Here is a 22133-nt window from a genome sequence, read left to right as displayed (position 1 = left end):
AGATCTACCCTACCGATCAGCAGCTGCAGAGTCTGAGCTTTGTGACAAAAAAGAAAGACACTAGAGTAATGTAAAACTTGAATAATGACACCCACAACATAATGCATTTGTCCCAGTACCATGCACAGCCATACTGCTCTTGTAGAATCATAGAATCACCAAGGTTGGAAAAGACCTAAAAGATCATCCAGTCCAACCGTTCACCTATTCCCAATAGCTCCCACTAAACCATGTCCCTCAACACAATATCCAGTCTTTCCTTGAACACCCCCAGGCTCGGTGACTCCACCACCTCCCTGGGCAGTCCATTCCAGTGCCTGACCACCCCTTCTGAAAAGTAATACTTCCTAATGTCCAGCCTGAATCTCTCCTGCCGTAGCTTGAAGCCATTCCCTCTGGTCCTATCACTAATGATACGAGAGAAGAGGCCGACCCCCAGCTCATTACAACCTCCCTTCAGGAAGTTATAGAGAGCAATGAGGTCTCCCCTGAGCCTCCTCTTCTCCAGGCTGAACATTCCCAGCTCCTTCAGCCTCTCCTCATATGGCCTGTGTTCCAGACCCCTCACCAGCTGTGTTGCCCTCCTTTGAACACGTTCCAGAGCCTCAATGTCTTTCTTGCAGTGAGGGGCCCAAAACTCAAGGTACTCAAGGTGTGGCCTCACTAGTGCTGAGTACAGGAAGTTCACATCACAGTGCAGACTGCCTCCTCATTTGCCTGAAATAACCAATCAATAACAATTCAAAGAATGTTTTAGCTTTCTTATGAAATCTTATTGATGTGATTCTACTTCCTTGCAGTACACTACTGCTAAATAGTCATTGCTTCACACAGCAGCCAGGTGCAAAAGGTAAAGCACTGCAACAATGGTAGCTTTTGTTTCACTGTAGCTACAGATTCAGGTACCTTTTGGAGTTGCTTTCAATGAGAGTAATCTAGGTCTTGGTATTGCTTTCAAAGAAACAGATCCAGGAGTTCCATTCTGGCAGGCTTTTGAAGGCCATTCTCCATTCTTGATGATGACTGTGGCACTTGTAGCTACAAGAGAGAACAATAGAATTTGGTCAAGAAAGTAGCTAGCTTGGAGAAAATTAAATCCTAAAGTAAACCCATTTCCTTATTCAAGTTAGAAGAAATAAAAATTGGAATAAAAATATTATGAACTTTTTTGTTATTTTCTGTACAGACTGATTAACTGTAACAGATTAGTCCCTGGATGTTCCAAACCCACTGGACATACAGCTTTGCACAGGAGGTGGGTATATGCAAGAGAATACTCATAACAGTACATAAACAAAAGCCTTACCATGTCATACAAAGCAAACATAGAAGACATTTCAGTTTGACTAAATCAAGAAAGATCATCAGTCTGAAGTCATCCTGGCCACAGAATTGATTGGTTTGTGTGTTTGTTTTTTAACAAAATAAAAAAAAAAAAAAAAGGGAACTACCTCAAGCAGCATCTTTTCCTTTTCCTTTTCATTTGAATAGAGAGATACACGCTGCCAAATAAGTTTTAAGAAAAGTTTCTGCAGTACACATTCATAAAAGCGATTTCCTAATGGCAGAGATCCTTAGGTGTTGACCATCCAACACATACTTCTCTCACTAGAGGAGAGCTGAAGCCATATAGGGAAAAAAACAAAACAAAACAGAAAAAAGAGTAGATAGACTCAATTTAGGAAAAACAGGACATCTTCTGTCTTATGTAAAAAAACCAGATTTCCAACAGAGCAGTTGCTGCACAAGATGTTTATCTCCATTTCAGTGGGTCTCGAGAGAGATTTGGTTTAGTGCCACAACAGAAAGTTTTAGCTGAAGAAAGATAATTGAAATGTGGGGAGAGACAATGTCTTGTTTTTGTTTTGCACCAAAAAAATATGGAAAGATTTCTGAAGTAAATACTGATCGAAAATACTTTGGCTCAGATAGCAAAAAGTTATGGTGATAGTCAGCATTCTGACACATTAAGAGTAAGAAGTTGACATCACACTTACCAGAGCATAAGCAAAAACTAAATTACTCTGGAATAGGTCCATGCTGTTAGTTTTTTGTTTTTGTGTTTTTTTTTTTTTCTTCAACTACTCATTAGGGATAACAGGGGGAAGAGATTAACAAAAGGAGACAGATCAAGTTTGCCTCAGATTAGTGTTTTATGAGGCTGATTTTAAGGTAGCAAGAAGTACACATCTACTACTATTCATCAAAAGATCAAATGCAGCCTTAAGATTATTTTCATGTCAATTTAAATACACTAGCATCATTCATCCAAAAGCTCTCTTTCAGAAAAATGCTTCTTGACCAGGAATCAGTACAACAACATTTACAACAGAAAGGAACAGAACTCCTTTTTCTTTCCCTTTTAGGTACATGTGACAAAAGTTTTCTATTTTTTTGTTTTTAAAATAAAGGAGATAGATTTCCTCTGAAAGTACAAAAACTAAACATCTGCAACAGAAATTTATACGTGAGAAACAATTTGCATAATACATCAACACTGCAGTTGGTAGAATTTGACCTGTCCAACAGCAGATGACTTAAGTTAACTTGTTCTAATGAAGTATGAGCTCTGAAGCAGTCCATGTTTTTCTGGGAGCTACTAGATTAAGAACTTCAGCTCAAAGTTCACTGCAGGCAGCTACTGCCTGCCCATAAACTGCTGTGCTACTTTCCAATAATTCACAAGCACATCATGGAAGCAACACTATGGGGATAAGAGCACTCCTGGTGCAGGATCAGTAAGACAGACTTGCCTTTTTCTATGAGTAGATACTGCAGTCTTGATGAGCTACCACCAAGTTTTAAAACAGTCCCATCAAATCTAAGAGCTAAACGTTCCTACACAACTTGATAAGTGCTGTTTTTTCAGTCAAGTATCAACCATATAGAAATGTATCTCAAGGTAAATTGCTAGAACAAACTTTTAACCTCTAAAACACAACTTCTTTATATGCAGTTATTTTAATGCAAGTCAAGTTTCTTCTCTTAACCTGAGAGTTTGAATATTTCAGTATGTTCAATCCTACTATTTTCAGCTTATTACTGAAATTGTGGAAGTTTGTTAAAAATTCATGTTTTTGATGCTCAATCTGACATGTATGCAAAGTATGTATTTAATATCAACAGCATTTCAAATTTCATGATTTCCAAATTTCTCAGCAAGAATCTCTCCAGAGAAAAGAATTATAAAAATCAAATGACCATTAGACAGAAGAGTAATGCTGATGAAATGATCAGTCCAACAATATCTCATAACAAAGGGCTGAGCTGACACAGCAGGAGGGACACTTTGTTTTGTAAGTTTTTTTCCCCGCTAACAAGATGAACTGCTTAAACAAAACAAGCAAAATGACTTTGTAAATTTAATGCAGTTGAGAGGACAACAGTAGTTCATTACAGATTTCCTGACATTCACAGCACAAGACTATATTCCTGATTTTGTCAGGACACACAAATCTAATAAAAGCACTTAAATAAAGACTTTTTCCTGACATTACTGCATGGAAAACTAACTGAAAGACAAGGAGAAAAAAGGAAGGAGAAAAGCACTGAACATAAAATAGAGGAAAAAAGTAAACTTACTTTTTCTCTACAATTTGAAGTCATATATTACACTATATAACTATATAACCCAAATCCATTATACACAAAAACAGATTATCAGACAAATAATTCTTATGAAGTTCAGCAATTTAACCAATGAAAATCACCTCACTGAAAAATCAGCAAATCAAAACATTTCATACATTCACCATAATCAAGTTACGAGCTTTAAAAAAAGAAATAAAAAGAAATACAACCTACTTCTTTTCCCAGTAAACGAGGTTAACAAAGGAATAACACAAAAGCTGTAAGATCCCACTATCAGCAGTGTCAATAAGGTAATATCACAGTGGCTTCCCAAATCAGTTGGTGGTGTTAGTGTAGAATTGATGAAAATATCAGGAGAAAAATTAGTTTCCGTGCAACTGCGGAGTCCTCCTGGTATAGTCATTTAAAAAGGATTGAAGTCAAAGCCAGACTGCAGCCATGTTCAACCTCTCATTTTCCTCTTGCTTGCTCTTTGTGAATCGGAGTGGAAAAAACTGTAAGCTTTGAGGCAGTGGACAAAACAGATTAAAGCAGCTAGCAAATCATTCTAAATAAGGAGTCCTCATTTGGATACTTAATCTGCATACATTTCTTTGTTATGAAGCAATGACCCTCTCCTTTGTTATATGTGGATTAAAAGGAAGAGAGGACAAAGCTGCTTGGGAATTCCTGATACAGTTCTAAAACTGAACAGCAAAAGTCAACATGGCTGTCAGGGCAACAGAACCAGCCTGATTACAGAGAAGCACGCAGTGCATATTTTATTACACATACTCTTATTCCTTTGAGGAATATGCTAGTATTTCATTCTTAATGAAGACACTACAGGAAATAAAAAAAGAACAAGAGAAAATTTAGCTATTACATATGCATGCATGCATGTGCATATATAAAGCTTAGTTGTATGTTAAAACATAGTTGTTTGTTGTTGGTTTTTTTTGTTTTGCTTTTTTTTTTTTTCCAGTCCATTGAAGGCAGATTTCAAAAGAAGGCTGCCACAAAGCAAATGCCTTTGCCTGGTCTCGCAGATGAAATAAACAATGCAATTGTAGCAGCACATTTGAATGTACTCATTTGGATATGTACAGCTGGAGATACTGATACATCTGACAGAGTTAGCTGAGTGTTAATTTCTTCACATTTGTACCCCTACAGCTACCATAACAACTAGTTCAAATTCTGGGAAGAGCTTCAAATTTAAGTTAACTCTGCTGTTTTTCTCCTCAGTTTTGACCAGGATGGACTTGCTTCAGGCCATGCAGCAATGCTTTCAGTTATAATAGAAATGATAAATGACATTCAATGTTGCACCTGCAAAAAGCATTTTTGCCTGTCTGCTCATGATCTCATCTTCACATTTTGTCCTAGAACACTAAAAGCTGACATGATCTAGTTCAACACAAGTGTTTACCATAAGAAAAAAACCAAACATGCTATTTCAAATATTATGGCAAGAAATTCAGTGTTCACGCTTATTTCTTTTCAAACTTATCAGTTTGTACTCAAGAACACCCATTGTTTTCATCACGTTTCTTGACAAAAGAGGAGCTGTACTGAAATCTCTGTTCACCAAATCAAAATCCAAAGCTCAAAGTTCCTTTACATGGTATGTTTGCAGAAGGAAAGTCTTTAGATAAGAGGCAAAGAGTAAGATCTAAAACTAATAAGATGAGAATTCATGCAGGATTCCTTTTAAGGGGACTCTTCTAAACAGATCTTGCCAGATATCAGTTTAAATTACTTACAATTACTACTGAAAAGACTCCTCTCACTCTGAGTGCTGCTGAGTGATGAGATACTAGGTGTTCTCTCCAGCACTGATCTTTTGACAGGCACTTTGGATTTGGAGAGTACTTTATCAGAGCTAGCCCGGGAAGCTGGAGAATTTTTCACAGCAGCATACTTCTCTCTTGGTGAAGATCCTAGACCTGTCAAATCACACAGGGAAGGATGAAGGGAGGTGGAAAATGAAAAGAACAAAATTAGAGAAAAACACTTCTTCTACATGTATGCCTACAAACAGAAATATTTACACACATTAGAAATATCCATATAAAGGCAATTATCTCATATTTACATGGTAAATAAAATAAACATATTTAGTTGTTAAGCTCCTCCCTTGACACAAATGCTGTAAATACAGCAAAACAGTTCTGAGTACCCAAAAATCCTCATTTTACCTTCATACTGACCTGAGACTTCAGTCAAGAGCTGGTCTTTATAAGATTGGCTTTCAAGGCAGACATTTGCACGCACATAGAAGCTTACTACTTGCATTCCACTACCTCTGTGTATTATGGTAAGCTGTGCTGGCAATCCCATGAAAATATTACCCTTACCTCAACCTAAGACAGATTCTTTTGTTTCTTCCTACCCCCAAACACATACTGGTTTTTTTTTTGTTTTTTTTTTCTTCTTTTTTTTTTTCTTCCCCACCCTGTTTCATGGAATACTGTATAGATAGATAACCTGCTTTCGAGGACAAGCAACACAAAAGTATCAAACTGTGCTCATTTCACATAAACATACCTTAAAAATGACCAGTTCTACAAAACTAAACAGTACATTTTGGAACCAAGTTCAGTGGTTAACTAGTGCAAACATTTTTGCATTAACTACTGCCCTAATTTGAGCTCGCTGAATATAAATGCCCAATAGCTAGGTTAACCAAGTTATTTAGAAATGGGAAGTGTGCCATCTTCAGACAGGAGCTTCCTCTCATACTGCTAAAAATGTGGTTGCTTTATTAGTAAGAACATTTCAGATTAATTAACTTTCAGTTTATTCCTCAAAAGTGTGCATCTAGACCAAAAATACAATAGTCTAGGAAAAGTTATGTATACACAGACTTGTCTTGCACATACTGAGCTGACTAATATCAGCTCTGAAATAAAATTTAGATGTCAAGATCTTTCTTTATATAGGTCTCCAAATAATGATGGAAAAGACTTCATTATTTTTGTAGGGAAATCAAAACAAATAGAGAGAAGGAAGATAGACTTAGGTATTTTCAAGTACACATATTATCTTAATTCTTGACTTTATTGCCTTTTTTAAATCTCATAGACCAAGTTTATCTTGCTCAAAAATAGATGAATTTTACTTTGATCAGTTTTTCTATTTGAATAGAATAACCCTTCCTTTTATTCTTGCCAAAAGTTATATTTCTATCATGCTGAAGCTATGGAAGAGAGAGTTGAAATATGAGAAAAGCAGCTAATAATTACACCTTATTCAACATCAGTTTTGCAACGGAATCCCCCTTCCTGAATACCAATGATAAGAAACCAACAATTTGCACAAGTCCATGAAAGCATGACATGAAGGAATTACATGAAGATTTAGGCAACAGAAACGTTTGCATTTCAACAGTAGGTGGTGCAAGAGGATTAAATAACATGCCTAAAATCCTCTATCAAGTACACAAAAATCTGGAGAGTGTGAGTAAAGGAAGATAGATCCACGCTACTTCCTGCAGTGTCAATCAGTTCAGTAATAATACAGAAACTCTGCCTACAATATATATTAAAGATGCACTCAGATATGATTCGATACCAGTCACTGAGTATGACACATAAGCTTCCCTTAGTCATTAAAGATGCTTAAATGTCAGACCTCTTTTAAGATCTGCACTTTTACTGCTCTACTATGCAGCACTGTGATGCTACATATGGTTTTAATCCAGCCTGGTATTAAATCAGACACAAAATTATCAGCCATATTCTGGAATTCCTTTTATTTTATTGCAATGGACATCTAGACACATCCAATTCATCAAAGAGCATCCAACCTATTTTGTGCTATGAGAACACTGTGAACCATAAGCTGAGCCACATTCACAGAATTCACTTCAAACAGGCACTGTAGGCAAAAACCTCTAAACTCACTTGTCTGATAAAACAGATAAATGAACAATCAGCACTGATTCTGGATTTCACAGAACAAATCTGTTCTAAACTAACTTACTAAAAATTTGCATGTAAACAAGCTTATTTCATTAATGGATCAACATACCAGAAAACTAATTAATCCATGCCAGTCGAAAATTCCTTTTCTAAATGGCCTCTCAGCAAAACAAGTAAAAATTGAACTACACAACCAATCCGCCCTAATCACTACATATTCTAAAATAAAACAAAAGGCTGCTGTACAAACACTGCAGGTTAAGTTTGTATGAGTTCATATGTTAAAGTTTACATTTCAAAAGGCAGATTTTGGAACAAATGTTGCTGATAAGGTACATTCTGTTGTTTGCTATTGTGCCAGATTTCAAGTTCATCCACTTCAAAAGATACGGGAAAGAAATCCTGCTTTATTCGGTCATTTTCACTCAAGAGGGATGGAGGCAAGTATGTGAAAATACACATATGTAATTTACAGCCAGTTTGGTTTCTTCACTGAAACTGGAATGAAGCAGTTCACTAAATCAGCAGTGAAAAAAAAAAAAAAAAAAAGAAAAGAAAAGCTCCTTCAGTGGGCTCTAGGACACCAAGTTTCAGAGCAATCAAGTTTCAGAGCAGAGTAAAACAGATAATTTTTGATTTTTACTTAGTTCTGCTGCTTGGTGCTTTCCCTCTAAGGCTTCCATTAAAATAATTACAATATACGAATAACATTTTTCAAGAGCCCTTCTTGAAGAATTTTAGTCATGACAAGATCATTAAGCAGTAACTCTTGGTGTTATTTCAAGACATAACAATGATTCTACAAAGTACTTTGAAAAGTACCATTCCCTAACCAGAATTAAAAGAAAAGGTTTTGAAGATGAAGATGGGAATATATGGTATACAAACAATAGTACTGAAAACGTGCAAACAAGCACGATATTTAGTGATCTATTATTATAACGACAACAAGCAATAGCATCAAAGTAGCTGGCTTTCATCAGTTATTTGATCTAGTCATTGAAGTAGAAATATCACATTCCTCTACAGTGAAGTAAAAAGCTGGCAGTTCTTCAGAAAAAAAAAATATCTATATGCAACAACTGTGTTACAGCAAGGATGTTAAAGTATCTCTAGTATTGGTATGGAAACAAGCAAGGAACATGAGTCATTTTTCAAGTAGTTCTGATTTCATGTCCTCACTCAAATAAGTATCCCCTCACGCGAATCCTGCATAGGTGAGTTACTGTTCAGAATAAGTTAAGGCTGGAGCCCAAAAAATTCGTATTAGGAAAATGAACATATGCCAGTAGTGGTTAACTTGAAACAGCACTGACAACAGGCAGATTTTAAGGTTAAACATGTATTCATCAGTTTGGAGATTCAGAATCCAAAGTTTCAAACCTTATCAACACCTTTCACATCTAGAACGGAGCACAGAGCAAGTGGAGCTATACAACGCTTGGAAATTAAAAGATCAGAAACCTTTCTTAAACAGAAGCTTAGGGCAGACTTAAGTGCACAACAGGTCTTTGAAAAATCTTTCTTTTTGTTGTTGCTTTTGGTTTTTTTACTGTAACGATCGCTGGTCTGGGGATTTCATCATTATATTTCCTGAGCACATAAAATTTTAGACTTTTTATTTCTTTCTGACTTTTCTTCTGCAAGTGTAAACTTCCAGAGTGTGCTAAGTGTTTCAACTTGTAAAAATAATTTTATGCACGACAAAAAAAGCCAAACCTAAGTGTACAGAACAAGTGTTTTTGTAAAACAAGGAGACTGAAATATTGTAGCTGCCAAACATAAACACAGGCTAAGATAGCAAATGTGAGATTACTGATGAGACTTCAGATATTTACATTAGAGAGATCTGTTTAGGGGACAACAACTTATCATAGAACAGTTTAGATAGAAAGCAAGATTTAATTCTCTGTCTGATATAGGTTCCCACAACATTTCTCTATTCACCTGTGATCATTAGGAATGTGCTCCTCTTTGCACAGGTATCAATAAACCGGCAGCACTTCTGTGCCCCAAACAAAACAGGACTGCTAGCAATCATCTGGGTAGATATTCACATATTCCTCCCTTTGCAGTGCAATATTCTCAGAGTAAAACTGGAAAAGAGATCATCAGTGCTATAATGCACTGTGTTATTGCTAACTGTTGACACAACCAACTCTTTTCATTCTCTCAACCATTTTGCAATTTCAGTACTGTTTACCATCCAGCTGTCTGCCTCAATTTTATGTTTTGCTTTTGTAAACTGAACTGGAACAGACCCATGAATAACCACATCTTTATGGCTGCCTGGTTATGTCCCACAACCAAAGGCAAACCCAGTCTTCATACAGCAGCCCATTTTATGCCATCTTCCAGATGCAGCTGCTACAGTGGTAAGACTTGCCCATTCCAACACTGCCAGGAGACTGTTATACACTGTTTGCATCCTATTTTAAATAAGAAGTCCCAACTAGTAGCTTTAACACAGCTATGAGAAAGTTTCATCTATTTAGTCCTAGTGGGCACAGGGAAGAGTCACAATAACATAACATGAAGAAAGCTGAGGCAAAAGAAAATCACCGACTACACCCAATTACATTTGTCACCATTTTCTAGCTCCCTGGATCACATGCCCCTTTCATGTTGCGCGCTAAGAATTTGTTGACAGTTCACACTTTTAATATCCATGTTATAACTACATATTTTTTCTTTATTATGTAGGAATTATGTACTTCATGCTTTGCATGAGAAGGAACCTCACTGCAGCAAAATATAAATACTTTTTTTTTTTTTTTTGCTCAAGGATTTCTGTTTCTCTCCTCCTGTACCCCACCCAAAGAGAATTCAGAACTAACCAGTAAAGGTGAAAAATTATTTGAAGAGCCTCAGCATGTCCTTGCAAGTAAATGACTAGGTACAAAGAAATTCCCCTGCAGGGAACTGGTGGGCACATCACTCCTAAAGGAAAATATACTTCTAGCTACATACACATTTCTGACAGCATTCACATGTGAACTAGTAGTATCAGTCTATTCAGGTATGACCGTGCTTCTTGCTTCAGGTACACCTAACTGAAATCCCAAAAGCTAGTAACAAGTTATGTGTAAAAAGTCTGGGAACTTCTATGGAAACTGAAGTTGCTAGGGATGGCACTGATGGCATGAGAAAGATGCTGGAAGTTAACAGATACATAACACATTCAACATCGTACTGGAAATACTGTAGTCTTTGGAATAAATACCATTTAAGTTTACACTCAAACCTGGCCACCACCACCACCTCCTCTGTCTCCAAAAAACTCAAAAAGGCACCTTCAAGAATATCAAGTCAGAGATAAATCTATCAACTTGCTTCTAAGTTATTCACTGTAAAAGATTCCATATTATTTTACAGTCAAAATAACTTGCAGCTTCTACTCATTTCTCATAACCCATTTGACTTATAAAATTTTGTTTTTTAAATGCTGAACCATACATACATAATGCTTACAAAACATTAATAACTATTGCATAATAAGAATGCTCCTTGTTAAGGAAATTAAACAAAAGAAAATAGGCACAAAAATGATAGCAAGATTTTCTATTAGTGTATGCAGCCAAGACTAAAAGCAAATTCATTGTGTCTAATCCATATTAGATCATTTTATGGCTCTTTTCTGCTTCAAAATATAATTCAGCCCTTCTGTACCTGGATGACGGCATCTCTGTCTCACTAATAAACAACACTTCTCTTGAAGATCTCCTTCCCCAGATATAGCTTGTAGAAAAGCAAGTTCAAAGAAAAGGAACAAATAGAACAGCATAGAGGAGTCACCTGCTCAGTTGGGCAAACTCACAAGGCAAGTCATGTCATTTATGAACCTACTTGAGGCAAACGAGTTTCTTTCTACGGACATCTGGCAGCAGTGTTCTTTCAGTAGGGAGCATTCTCCAAGTTCCCCTTTGTTTGCAGGTTCTGTCCGGATAACACTGAGGACAGACTGAAGCAAGCTCTGTGTCATGCTATGGACACATCTACCCTCACAGAAACCCATGTATTAATTTCCTCCTTCCCACACTTCCAAAGAGAGATATGAGAGTTTCAAGTTCATTTAACACAGACTTTAATTAGTCTAATGGAGCACTGCACATGTATTAAAGAGAGAAGGAACCAATTATAATGGACTCATGAGTGTAAGGACAAATGATGACCTTGAACCAGTTATTCTATGAAGAACCTGCTCTGAAGATCCATAAAAGAGGCTGGATTTTCAGGGGGAGACAGGGGAAAGCACATAAAAATAGTGGCTGAAATTAAATTTTAAACCTTATTTGCAGACTGGTGCATTTCAGATTTGTTCATGAGAAAGTATATGGATATCTTTACAGGTTAACTCCCCAGTCCAGCTTTTTGATAAAGACCCAGGAGTCCCAGGCCAGAGAATCTGGAAGTTGTGTTTTCTTTTTGAAATATTTTGTTTCCTCTTGGCAGCACATGAATACAACTTTGGAGAGTCAGATGGTAGATAGGAGGAATGATAAAAGCTGGAAAGTGATTTGCAGTTACTATGTTTGGTTGATCTTCTGGTTCAGTGTCAGCACAAAAACTTAAGACTGTGGGAATGCTTACTGAAACGAAGCTGTTTTGGTTCTGCTTCAGTAGTTTTGTGAAAGGCTATATACTTGATAATTCTGGACTTTTTGGTATACACATGTTTCCAAGCTGCATGAAAATCCACTGAAACCATTTGGTTTCAATTTTCTATCTGCAAAGTGTTTCTCTGTGAAATAAATAGCTACAACACTCAATAATGAACAGTCTTAATCTGCTTTAACTTCAGAAGCTTCCCTGAATAACACTTTTAAGTGCAAGATTGAGGGGAAAAAAAAGAAAAAAAAAAAAAAAAACAGAAGGAATTTAGTAATTATGAACAAACAAAATCAGTATTTCAAAATATCACTGAAATCTTTTGTAGCTTAATGCAAGTTACGTGTATTTGCTATAGAATAGGAACAATTATTCCCACAACCCAGTTCAGCCAGTTGCAGCACATCAGAGAAGTCCTTCAGGATGATCAACAAAAAAGGGTTCATTTATCCAAGGTTCTCAAGGAAAATAGAATTCAAACAGCTGAACTTCCCTTAATCCAAGCTTTCACTACTCTAGTTAAATGTCATGAAAATATTAGCAAGAGAGGAAGAGGGAATACCACTTGCTTAAATTCACACAGGAGTAACTAAAGATCAAGATAATAAATCAGATGGTAGTGACATGAATCATGGAAAAAATAAAAAAAGGTACCTAAAACATCAGAAGTAACTGTCAGATGAACTACACTTTAGAAACATAGGCAAAAGACATTTTCATTCTGAAAATGATTTCACATAGCTTTCATTAATTTCTGGAAGTCTTTAACAGTGAGCAGTAGAAAAATACTTTAAAGTCTTCAAATAGTGCCTATTATGTGTCAGATATGACACAGCTCCTATCGCTAAGAAATCAACAACATGAAGTTTCATACAACAACAACAAAAAAAGATTAAACCATAACTTTCAGCTAAAGCAGAAGCATAGGTAAAGTAGTAGCATATTGGAAATTGTAAGTGCATTTAAAGCTCTGCTCCTTTACGAACTTACTGGTAGTTTGTAGTCAGCAGTACAAGGAAAAAAATGCAGTGGTAGGCATTTATCTTTTGTATCTAAAATAAATCTCTTGTATTCCTATTTTATACTTTTCAAAGCCAAAACAATTTCTCGATGTTCAGACTGTCATAGTGCTTCACATGCATTTTCTGACGCAGCTGACAGCAGAAGAATTTGGAGCAACATTCTATAGAATCAAAGCTTCTTGGCTTCTTCAGTTCCCCTCACATCTCCCTTCAAGTCAAAATAAGGCCTGAGTCTTTCCAAACCATACTACCTCAACTATTAGCAAGATATTACCATGCCAGTGTGTTTATCTATATCCAATTAGAAGGCTGCACATATTAGCTGGGGTTAAAAACAATAGTTGCTTTCATTTCTGGCCTGATACAAAATCCTGAACTAAGGTTCCAGAATTACACACACCTTCCAGTAAGGATCAGGTGACTCAAACACATTACTCTGTCTTAAATTCTGATAGGTATTTTTATTAATAGAAAAAAAGGCACGCTGCTCATCTGTCATCCAGTATCACACAAGTCTTCATTTTCCACTGTGAAAAAGTTATCTACAGGGAATTATGATTTTTGTCCAAGAACAAGTATGAGATTACAAGTCATTCTCTCTCACAGAGAAAAGGAGGTCTCTAGCTTGCATTTGTGACTCAAATTTCTAGATTTGCAAGTCACCACTGTTGCAGAAATGGAATTTCTAAATTTCTCAAATCACCTTTGCACACTGAATCAAGTTGGACTCAGCTCTTAAAAAAGAAACAATCAATTTCTAATTCATAAAAACTCCAAAATCCAGCCAAGATGAGCTAATACTGGTGAATAGTAGTACGCTTTGGGGAGGAAAAAAAAAGGAAAATATTATTTCTAGCTTAATGAGCTCTTCAAATAACCGCAAAGTACATAATGCTTAAAATTTGAGTTTTCTTCTTCTCCTTTTGTAATCTCTGTCTTCTGTCTTTTATTTGGAGAATGATCAAGGAATTTCCTTAGAACACATGCTCCTTATTGATGTACTGTGCTACAACCAAAATGCCACTTTTATTTAGAAGAAAAAAACAAAAAACAACAAAACACCAAGATTTCAACTCCTGCAAAGTTGTGATCTAATTGGCATCTCACACTGGGCATTTTTTCTTTTATTTCTTGGGTGCAGGGGAGCTTTCTGTTTACCTATCAAAATGACAATGATACAATCTATTGCTCATGAGTTCTTTATTACTCTGAGAACATGCATGTAAATACATTTTGAACAGGCAGACTGCTTGTCTCCCCCAGCACACAAGTGATGACATACTAGACCATCATGTTTCTCTTGCGTTCCTGTCCTATTACCCAAATATATCCAAAAACTGGTTAAGAGTTAGTTCAACCAGATTGTTAGGATTCGGACAGTTAAGACTCATCTTGACAAGTACCAGACAAAGTCTGAATTCAGTGCTGACACAGTTATGGGCAATGTGGGCTGGATTATACGACCTCCAGAAGTCCTTTCCATGCTGGATTTAGCTAGCCTGCCTATATCACAGAGAAATCCTAACAGGAAATAATGACAGCTACTGAACAAGATACTTATCTGTGCTGCTGGAACCACAGTGAGGTACATGTTTAATAATTAATTGTTCAAATTACTTAAACTGAAAGAAATCATTCCCTACGCTAAGCTTCAGCTACAATAATGGGGAACTCACAAGCTGCCTCTTGGCCACAGTAAATGTATGTACAATTTTATCTCAAAAACTTTAAAAACAGATGTGGTAAACATCTGTGGACAGGGCTGCACCTGAAAGGTATGGCCTGATAAAACAACGAGGCCTTTATAGTAAAACCAAGCAACTCCCACTTCTCATTCTTATTTCCCACCACCAGTTCTCCCATCATCTGATTCACAACAATACTGTGTTTATCAGGGAGCAAGGGAACACATTTAAGAATTTCCTTGGCAAGAGATAGAGCAAGTCAACCTGATGAAGTTTAATGTATCAAATCTACTTTGTAGCATAAGCAAAATAAAGGGTGAGATGTACTATGAACTGCGGGCATCGGTAAGGGGACAGGACAAGGCATTAAAGAAAATTCTCCCCAGCAGTAGCATTGAAGCTCTTGCCTCATCCGATCATAATGCAAAGGTTTTCAGTGTTGTGGTGACGCTTCATGCTTTCATCTTAAGCAGCCAGTTACCAACACAAAAAATTCAGAAGGTGCTCTGACTACTGCGGTTCTAAAATACAATGAGTTAAAGAGAGACAGCTAAAGAAATTTGTAGGGAAAAGGAATTTCATTCCAACAGCAAACTACTGTCCCTCCATTAAAAAAAAATAAAACAGATGTGTTTTCAGAATTAGAAGTTGTATCTATAACCAGCCATGCTTTCATGTATTTCTGTAATAGCTTCATAAAGCTAAATCAGAGAACAGAATAACTGTCTTTTAGAGACTCATCCCATAAAGAACAATACATACAGGTTTTAATCACAATTCACCACTTTTATATAATTAAGTGAAGTATTTTGGACTGTTGTATAACTTTGGATTGGGTGGGTAAAAAAAAAGACCATTTTACTGGATGTCCTGGAGTAAGCACACTTTTCAAGCTACAGTGTAGTCACTGTTTTGTAGCGTAGTCATTTATAGCCAAGCTGCCTTCATAGTTAGATATACTTCCATATTTAGTTTTTTAAAAAGCACAACTTATAAGAGTATTTCTGAATCTACCATACAACTACAGAATGTAGTTTGCACACACCAGAACAGCAGCCTAGAATCTACTTTTGAGATCCTTTTTTTTCCTCTCAGTATAAGTCATTCTGAGTTTAATTAGCAGCTGAAGCAGCAGTCTCTAATTCTGTTTTATCCTTCCTAGAAGCTGTAGAGCTATATCAAAATTAGGTTGAGAAAATATGGTACCTACTGAATTGAGGGCCCACTCCCTTTGGAGTACTATATAGATGCTTATTATAAATGCTTTGTACTAGAGCTCTGCATTTTCTCCTTTTCAGTTACACATCTTTTGAATAATTTCAGTTTTACTTCCAGAAAGGTCTTTTATATAACCAAACTATAAATAATGTTTAGATACCATTTTCCCTCATAACCACCTTCCTTACAAGATGAGATTTAAATATGATTAGATAAAATCCACTTTTTTAAGACCTGTAATTCTGATTAATTCACATTTAGTATCAAAAATACAACTCTGTACCATCAAATAAGTTCTGTCTGAAAGTATATTAAATGCAGTATCTTAACTTAAAGAAACTCTATGTGGTAGCATTCCAATCAAAATTCATCTTACCAGAGCTTGACGATAGAACAGTTCCTCTCTGAGAAGGTGCTTTGATTGTGCAAGTGTTTTTATTTTCACTTCCCCTCCTCAAGGGAAACACAGATGGCACCATTTTAACCTTGGACACTGATGCATTTCGTAGAGCGACTGGGCTTTTCTTTGGTGTATTTTTCTCTTGTGCATTCTCACCTTTCACAGAAGGCATCTGCTTTAAAACAGATGATAAAAAAGCAATAGATCATGACTGTGAGAAGCTGAGGAGTACCCTTCCTGGCATCTGTAATGAAATACTGACCATACAGGTAAGTGACACATTTAGCTGTTTGCTGTCACAGTGTCCACCAAAGATGCAGTCAGTCATACCACCTGCAGTTCACAGCTTCAAAACCCTCAAATTGCTTTTGGCGACACAAAACTAGAAGTTTAAGAACAGTCACTAATAATGACAGAGATTACTTTACGTCAGAGTTCCTTCTTTCCTTGTCCCTCCACGCTTTGAGCTGTTTAAGTATGACTGTGCCCAAACAAGATTACTTTTTTAAAAATCTTTAAACCAAGCAGCTAGCTACGTTAATGAACTAAGTTGTTGCTTATCACGTCTACCCAAAACGTAACAGCCACTGTCATAGGTTTCCCTGCACAGGTCTTAAATTGTGGCAGAGAAAGAAGTAAACCTTCCCACATTGAGGAATTTAAGAATGTACCTGAGACAGATTTAAAATAACCAGTTCATAGGTAGCGCTTTATCTTTTATACAGAACTCTTGTTCTAGCTCATATATGCACTTGTTCATGACTATTCATGCTGAAAAACCATGCTTACAGACGTAAGCCTATGAGCACATACAGATGTCCTTGTAGTTTTTTTGTGATTCAATGCAATAAGCAATAATTTGGACATATTATGCACTTTCCACTTTTGATTACAATCCCCATTTTCAGAAATTAATCTGCACCTTACAGAAGAAAATGCACAAAGTTCAATTTAGCTGATTACTGAGCATTTTAGATTATTTGCTCTATGGAGTTACTGAGTCTCAGCAGAATAATTAGTATTGCAAAGGCTTCCATCTCTGAACTGGTTGAATTGAAAGCATTCTCTTCAATCTGTGATTCTGAAAGTAGTGGGTAATGTAGCAATACAAACTTTAAAATACTTCAAAATTAGAAAGTTCATGTTATTAATTTCTTCTGTAATGCTTCAGAAATGGACAGCTGCTTCCATTCTACCTACAGTACATTCCTTATACTGAGTTTTAGTAAAGCTTTTTTTCTATCGAAGCAGTGAAGACTAACAAAAATTCAGACAACTCCAGGCTTCATCAGTAAGTACACTGCCTCCATTTCACTGAGTAAACTAAGATTTACTCAGCCCTGAAGCTCTTTCCTTCTTTCCCACTGTTCCTTTTCTGTGAAACCTCTTTCAGAGTATGTGAAAGCAACATGTTTCTCCTGACAGGTAGCTGACTAGTCCAACAGTATTTTCCAATCCATCATGCATGCATACCTTCCAGCCAGGAAGTTTGTACCATCCAGTTGGCTTACTCTCCCAGAAAAAGGTATGTGTCATCTGCATAATGCATAATTCCTAGCTACTCTTAACTATTCTAATGAGTTCCATTTTTACTTCAAATAAAAGAACTAGCAAACTATTCAAAGTAGACAGTTAAACTAATAAGTTAAAAGTGTTTCACCAAATTGCTGGTCTGAGAATTTTGCATTACTTGTTAAGATATGTTTAACATTTCTATGAAAAAAAAATTAAAAACTATGTTTTAGAACTAAATTATGTTTTGAAAGAAAAAAGATTATTGAAAACAGAAGTTTATCTTTAAGATAAACTTAAAATACTCACAGTATCACTAAAATTGTACTGATAATGTGCACATTAAAGTTACATTTTTAAAAATCACAGAATCACAGAATTGTGGCGTTTGGAAAGGACCTTTAGAGATCATCAAGCCGAACCCCCATGCTGAAGTAGGTTCCCTACAGCAGATTGCAAAATCTTAACAAGTGGCAACATACAGTTTTGCTAGTTAGACTGTATTAAGATGCATGTGCTTCTATTAGAATAATAGAATCCTGACTATATTGAACTAAAAAAAAATTCACAAAAAAATTTAAACCACGGAATAAGATGAAGGTTGACAACAGTAAAAAGCACTTGAGGTCAAGTGCTAATTGCTTACTCTGAAGTTCAAAGAGTTTGCAATTTTTTTTGTTTTTATTTTTCTCTCCTTTTGGTAGGAAGAGATGCACCCCAGAAATCAATGTTACAACTACTTTTGTAGACACAAAACCCATTCCACAGTTGCCATCCAAAACCCATTCCACTGTGCAGTACAGAAGCCCCGTTCTTCAAGTGCACAAAACATTTAATTAAGTCAAGGAAAAAAGCTTACCACAGGAACTGAGTGCAGGACAAATGTTTCATTTGCCACATCTTTTAACAGCGGCGCTTCCAGAATTCCCATGTTGCAGTTTTGCTCTTTTTCACTTCTGTTTGGACAGATGTTTTGAGCACAGGGCTGCACTAAGGAGTCTGAAGTGTCCATTTCATCATTCAGCATCTCTTTTGAGTCTTCTCCACACGTTGGAAGCACAGCAACAGCCAAGGAGCACACTGAATTGGTAGCACTCGCTTCACCAGTGTCTTCCAGATTCTGCTTCAGCGCAGGTGTCTTTGAAGTCCTGTGGGAAACGGTTCTCGGATGTGTTGTGGCGTGCACTACTTGGCTAGCAAAGAGGTGTTTCTTAAGATGCAGCTTATGGGGCTTATTCACAGGCAGTTCCACTTTCATATCTTTAGCTAAATCTGTTTTCTTTTTCAGCACTTTTACAGAAGGGGACAGTTGCCTGGGGGAAGCAACTAGTGAGGATGAGGAGGCGGTTGATTTTTTTGGTGATTGAGGAGACTGTCTTAAGGGCTCGCTCTCTCTTGACTGGAGTACAGGCCTAGACATTACCTTTGGCTTCACATTTTTGAAATTAGGTTTGGGAAAATTAACAATCTCACATTTCCTTGATTTGGTTATTGATGACACAATAGGCGATCTGCCCACTGTTCTTCCCGCAATTTGACCTGAACTAGTTTTAAGTGAAGGCCTTCGGTTATGCTCTCCTACAAGCATCTCGTTTGGTCTTAGTTTAGAAGACTTGTCTCCAAGTTCTGTCACAGACGGAACAGGAAAAGTTATGGGTTTTGTTCGCTCTTTAGGAGTTGAAGTAAATAGAGCAGTATCGCTTTCACTAGCCACAGGACTGAAGACCAAAAAAGTTGCTTCACATTTCAGTTCCGGTTTAACTGTTCTCTTCAGTTTTGGTACACTGCAAGGTAGCACTTCAGACACAAAAGGAGTGTTGTGCTTATACCGAAAAGCAGCATTTCCAGGGACGCTTTGTTCTTTGGTTAAGGGTTCACTGGTTTTCTTCAATACTTGCTTTCCAATGTTTTCTACTGGTAGAAGGTACATGTTACTTCCAGGACTATCCATAAATGTCTGACCAATGGAATTCCTGGTTTCATCACAATCAGCAGTATTCTGAAAGACTTTTACTTGCTGATCTTCAGAAGTGAAGATGTATGGTGATAATTCAGCTTGTTCATGAGGATTAATACATCTAGCAGCTTGTTTTTCAGACTGTGCTGCTGTTTCCAATTGTTCTCTGTCAATGTTACTAGTATTTTCTATACCGAGTTTAACACCTGCAGAGGCAGGATAACATACTTCAAAATCAGCAGAGGCCTCTATGCTTCCTGAAGCCACTACCGTAAAAGACAAATTTGGTGTTTTTTCTGCACCCAATTTCTCTTCCTTATCTCCTTCATCAGAAGGGATTAGCATTTCCCCCAGATGCATATCATTTTGATCAGTTTCCACTGTTCCACTTACAATGTTAGTAACATCAAATGTGCTCTGGTGACAGCGTACCCTGTTTTCTATCATGGACTGCGTGCACTGCTCTGAAGCAGGATGCGGTAGCACACAGTTTGATTCAGTCTGACTGTAAGGCATTGATTGTTCAGTAGTTTGAGCTTGCATTTTTGTCACAGCCACATTACCTTTCAGGAAGTTTGTTGTTTCTTTCAAGTCACAATTCAAAGGATATACACTAGTCTGCTCAGTCAGAGAAGAGTTGCATACAGTATCTTTATCTCCCAAGAGAATTCCTCCTTGGCAGTTGTATTTAGCAGGCACCCTTGGCAGATGAAATGCTTCAATACACTGCTGTTTTAAAAGAATACTTCCAAAGTCACTCTTATCTTCAAGAACAGCATCACCTTCATTCTCGGTCACTATATTTTGGTCAGTTGAATCACCATGTAACTTGGCAGCACAATTCTTTGAAGGAAGCATAGCTTTGTCACATGTGTAGTCATTTCCATTTTCATCCCTTATAAGTAAGGAAGACTTCAAGCCATTCTTCGCTTTGTCATCTGACCTTTCATTATTCATTCTGAAGGCTAAATTTTAAACAATTTTCATTTTACACTTATTTAAAACCCCAGAGAATGCAGACTTCTGAATTTTGCAGAATAAACAGCTTTTCCCTGGAACATGTTCAGCTGTATGAGAGACATTTAAAAAGCAGTTTCTTGTTTTTGCGCTTTCCAAGAGGATTCAAAAGTTCTAGGATTAAAATGAAATGAAAAGTGATTAGCCAAACCAGGATATTACAACATTAAGCATTCTTAAGCAGTTGGTCTCTACTTGAATCAAGTGCAGCCATTTTGACAAACTTTGACCACTCTTCCCAACTGAAGAACAGGGAAATAAGAGAGGAGTTGAACATTGAATAAAGTCTCTTTCTACGACTGGGTGACCAGACTGGTAGATGAGGGAAAGGCTGTTGATGTAGTCTTTCTAGACTTCAGCAAAGCCTTTGACATGGTCTCTCACAGTATCCTTCTACGGAAACTGGCTGCCTGTGGCTTGGACAGTTTTACCCTCCGTTGGATAAGGAACTGGCTGGAGGGCCGTGCTCAACGGGTGGTGGTCAGTGGAGTGAAGTCTAGCTGGCGACCTCTTTCAAGTGGTGTCCCTCAGGGGTCGGTGCTGGGGCCATTCTTTTTAATATCTTCATTGATGACTTAGATGAAGGGATTGAGTGTACCCTGAGTAAGTTTGCAGATGACACCAAGTTGGGAGGTGATGTCGATCTGCCTGAGGGTAGGGAAGCCCTGCAGAGGGATCTAGATAAGCTGGATCGCTGGGCCAAGGTGAATGGGATGAGGTTTAACAAGGCCAAGTGTCGGGTCCTGCACTTGGGCCACAATAATCCCATGCAGCGTTACAGGCTTGGGGATGAGTGGCTGGATGAGTGTGAAGAAGAGAAGGACCTGGGGGTGTTGGTTGATGCTCAGCTGAACATGAGCCAACAGTCTGCCCAGGTGGCCAAGAGGGCCAATGGCATCCTGGCCTGCATTAGAAATAGTGTGGCCAGCAGGAGCAGGGAGGTGATCATCCCCCTCTACTCAGCACTGGTGAGGCCGCACCTCGAGTACTGTGTTCAGTTTTGGGCCCCTCACTACCAGAAAGACATTGAGGCCCTGGAACATGTCCAGAGAAGGGCAACGAAACTGGTGAGGGGTCTGGAGCACAAGTCTTACGAGGAGCAGCTGAGGGAGCTGGGATTGTTCAGTCTGGAGAAGAGGAGGCTCAGGGGAGACCTCACTGCACTTTACAACTTCCTGAAGGGAGGTTGTGATGAAAAAGGGTCTGGCCTCTTCTCCC

The 22133-nt window shown here is 37.5% G+C and overlaps 1 protein-coding gene across 2 annotated transcripts in view; it reads right to left on the bottom strand.

The window, feature by feature from the left end:
• The window catches only part of MTUS1 (microtubule associated scaffold protein 1), a gene marked incomplete at both ends in the record, with an annotated part of 81539 nt that extends 60684 nt beyond the window's left edge, over nucleotides 1-20855 (bottom strand). Inside the window, 4 exons of one of the 2 annotated variants that reach the window (XM_079534475.1) lie at nucleotides 907-1038; nucleotides 5337-5519; nucleotides 16406-16604; nucleotides 18801-20855. In XM_079534475.1, coding sequence (XP_079390601.1) covers nucleotides 907-1038; nucleotides 5337-5519; nucleotides 16406-16604; nucleotides 18801-20855 — 2569 coding nt within the window. The remainder of the gene's footprint in view (nucleotides 1-906; nucleotides 1039-5336; nucleotides 5520-16405; nucleotides 16605-18800) is intronic. The other variant, XM_079534476.1, reaches the window with a different exon arrangement.
• Between the last annotated feature and the right edge of the window lie 1278 nt (nucleotides 20856-22133).

The sequence above is a fragment of the Tetrao urogallus genome (genome assembly GCF_951394365.1).
Source record: "Tetrao urogallus genome assembly, chromosome: 4".
NCBI classification, from domain to species: Eukaryota; Metazoa; Chordata; class Aves; order Galliformes; family Phasianidae; genus Tetrao; species Tetrao urogallus.
This window is presented reverse-complemented; position numbering and strand designations above follow the sequence as displayed.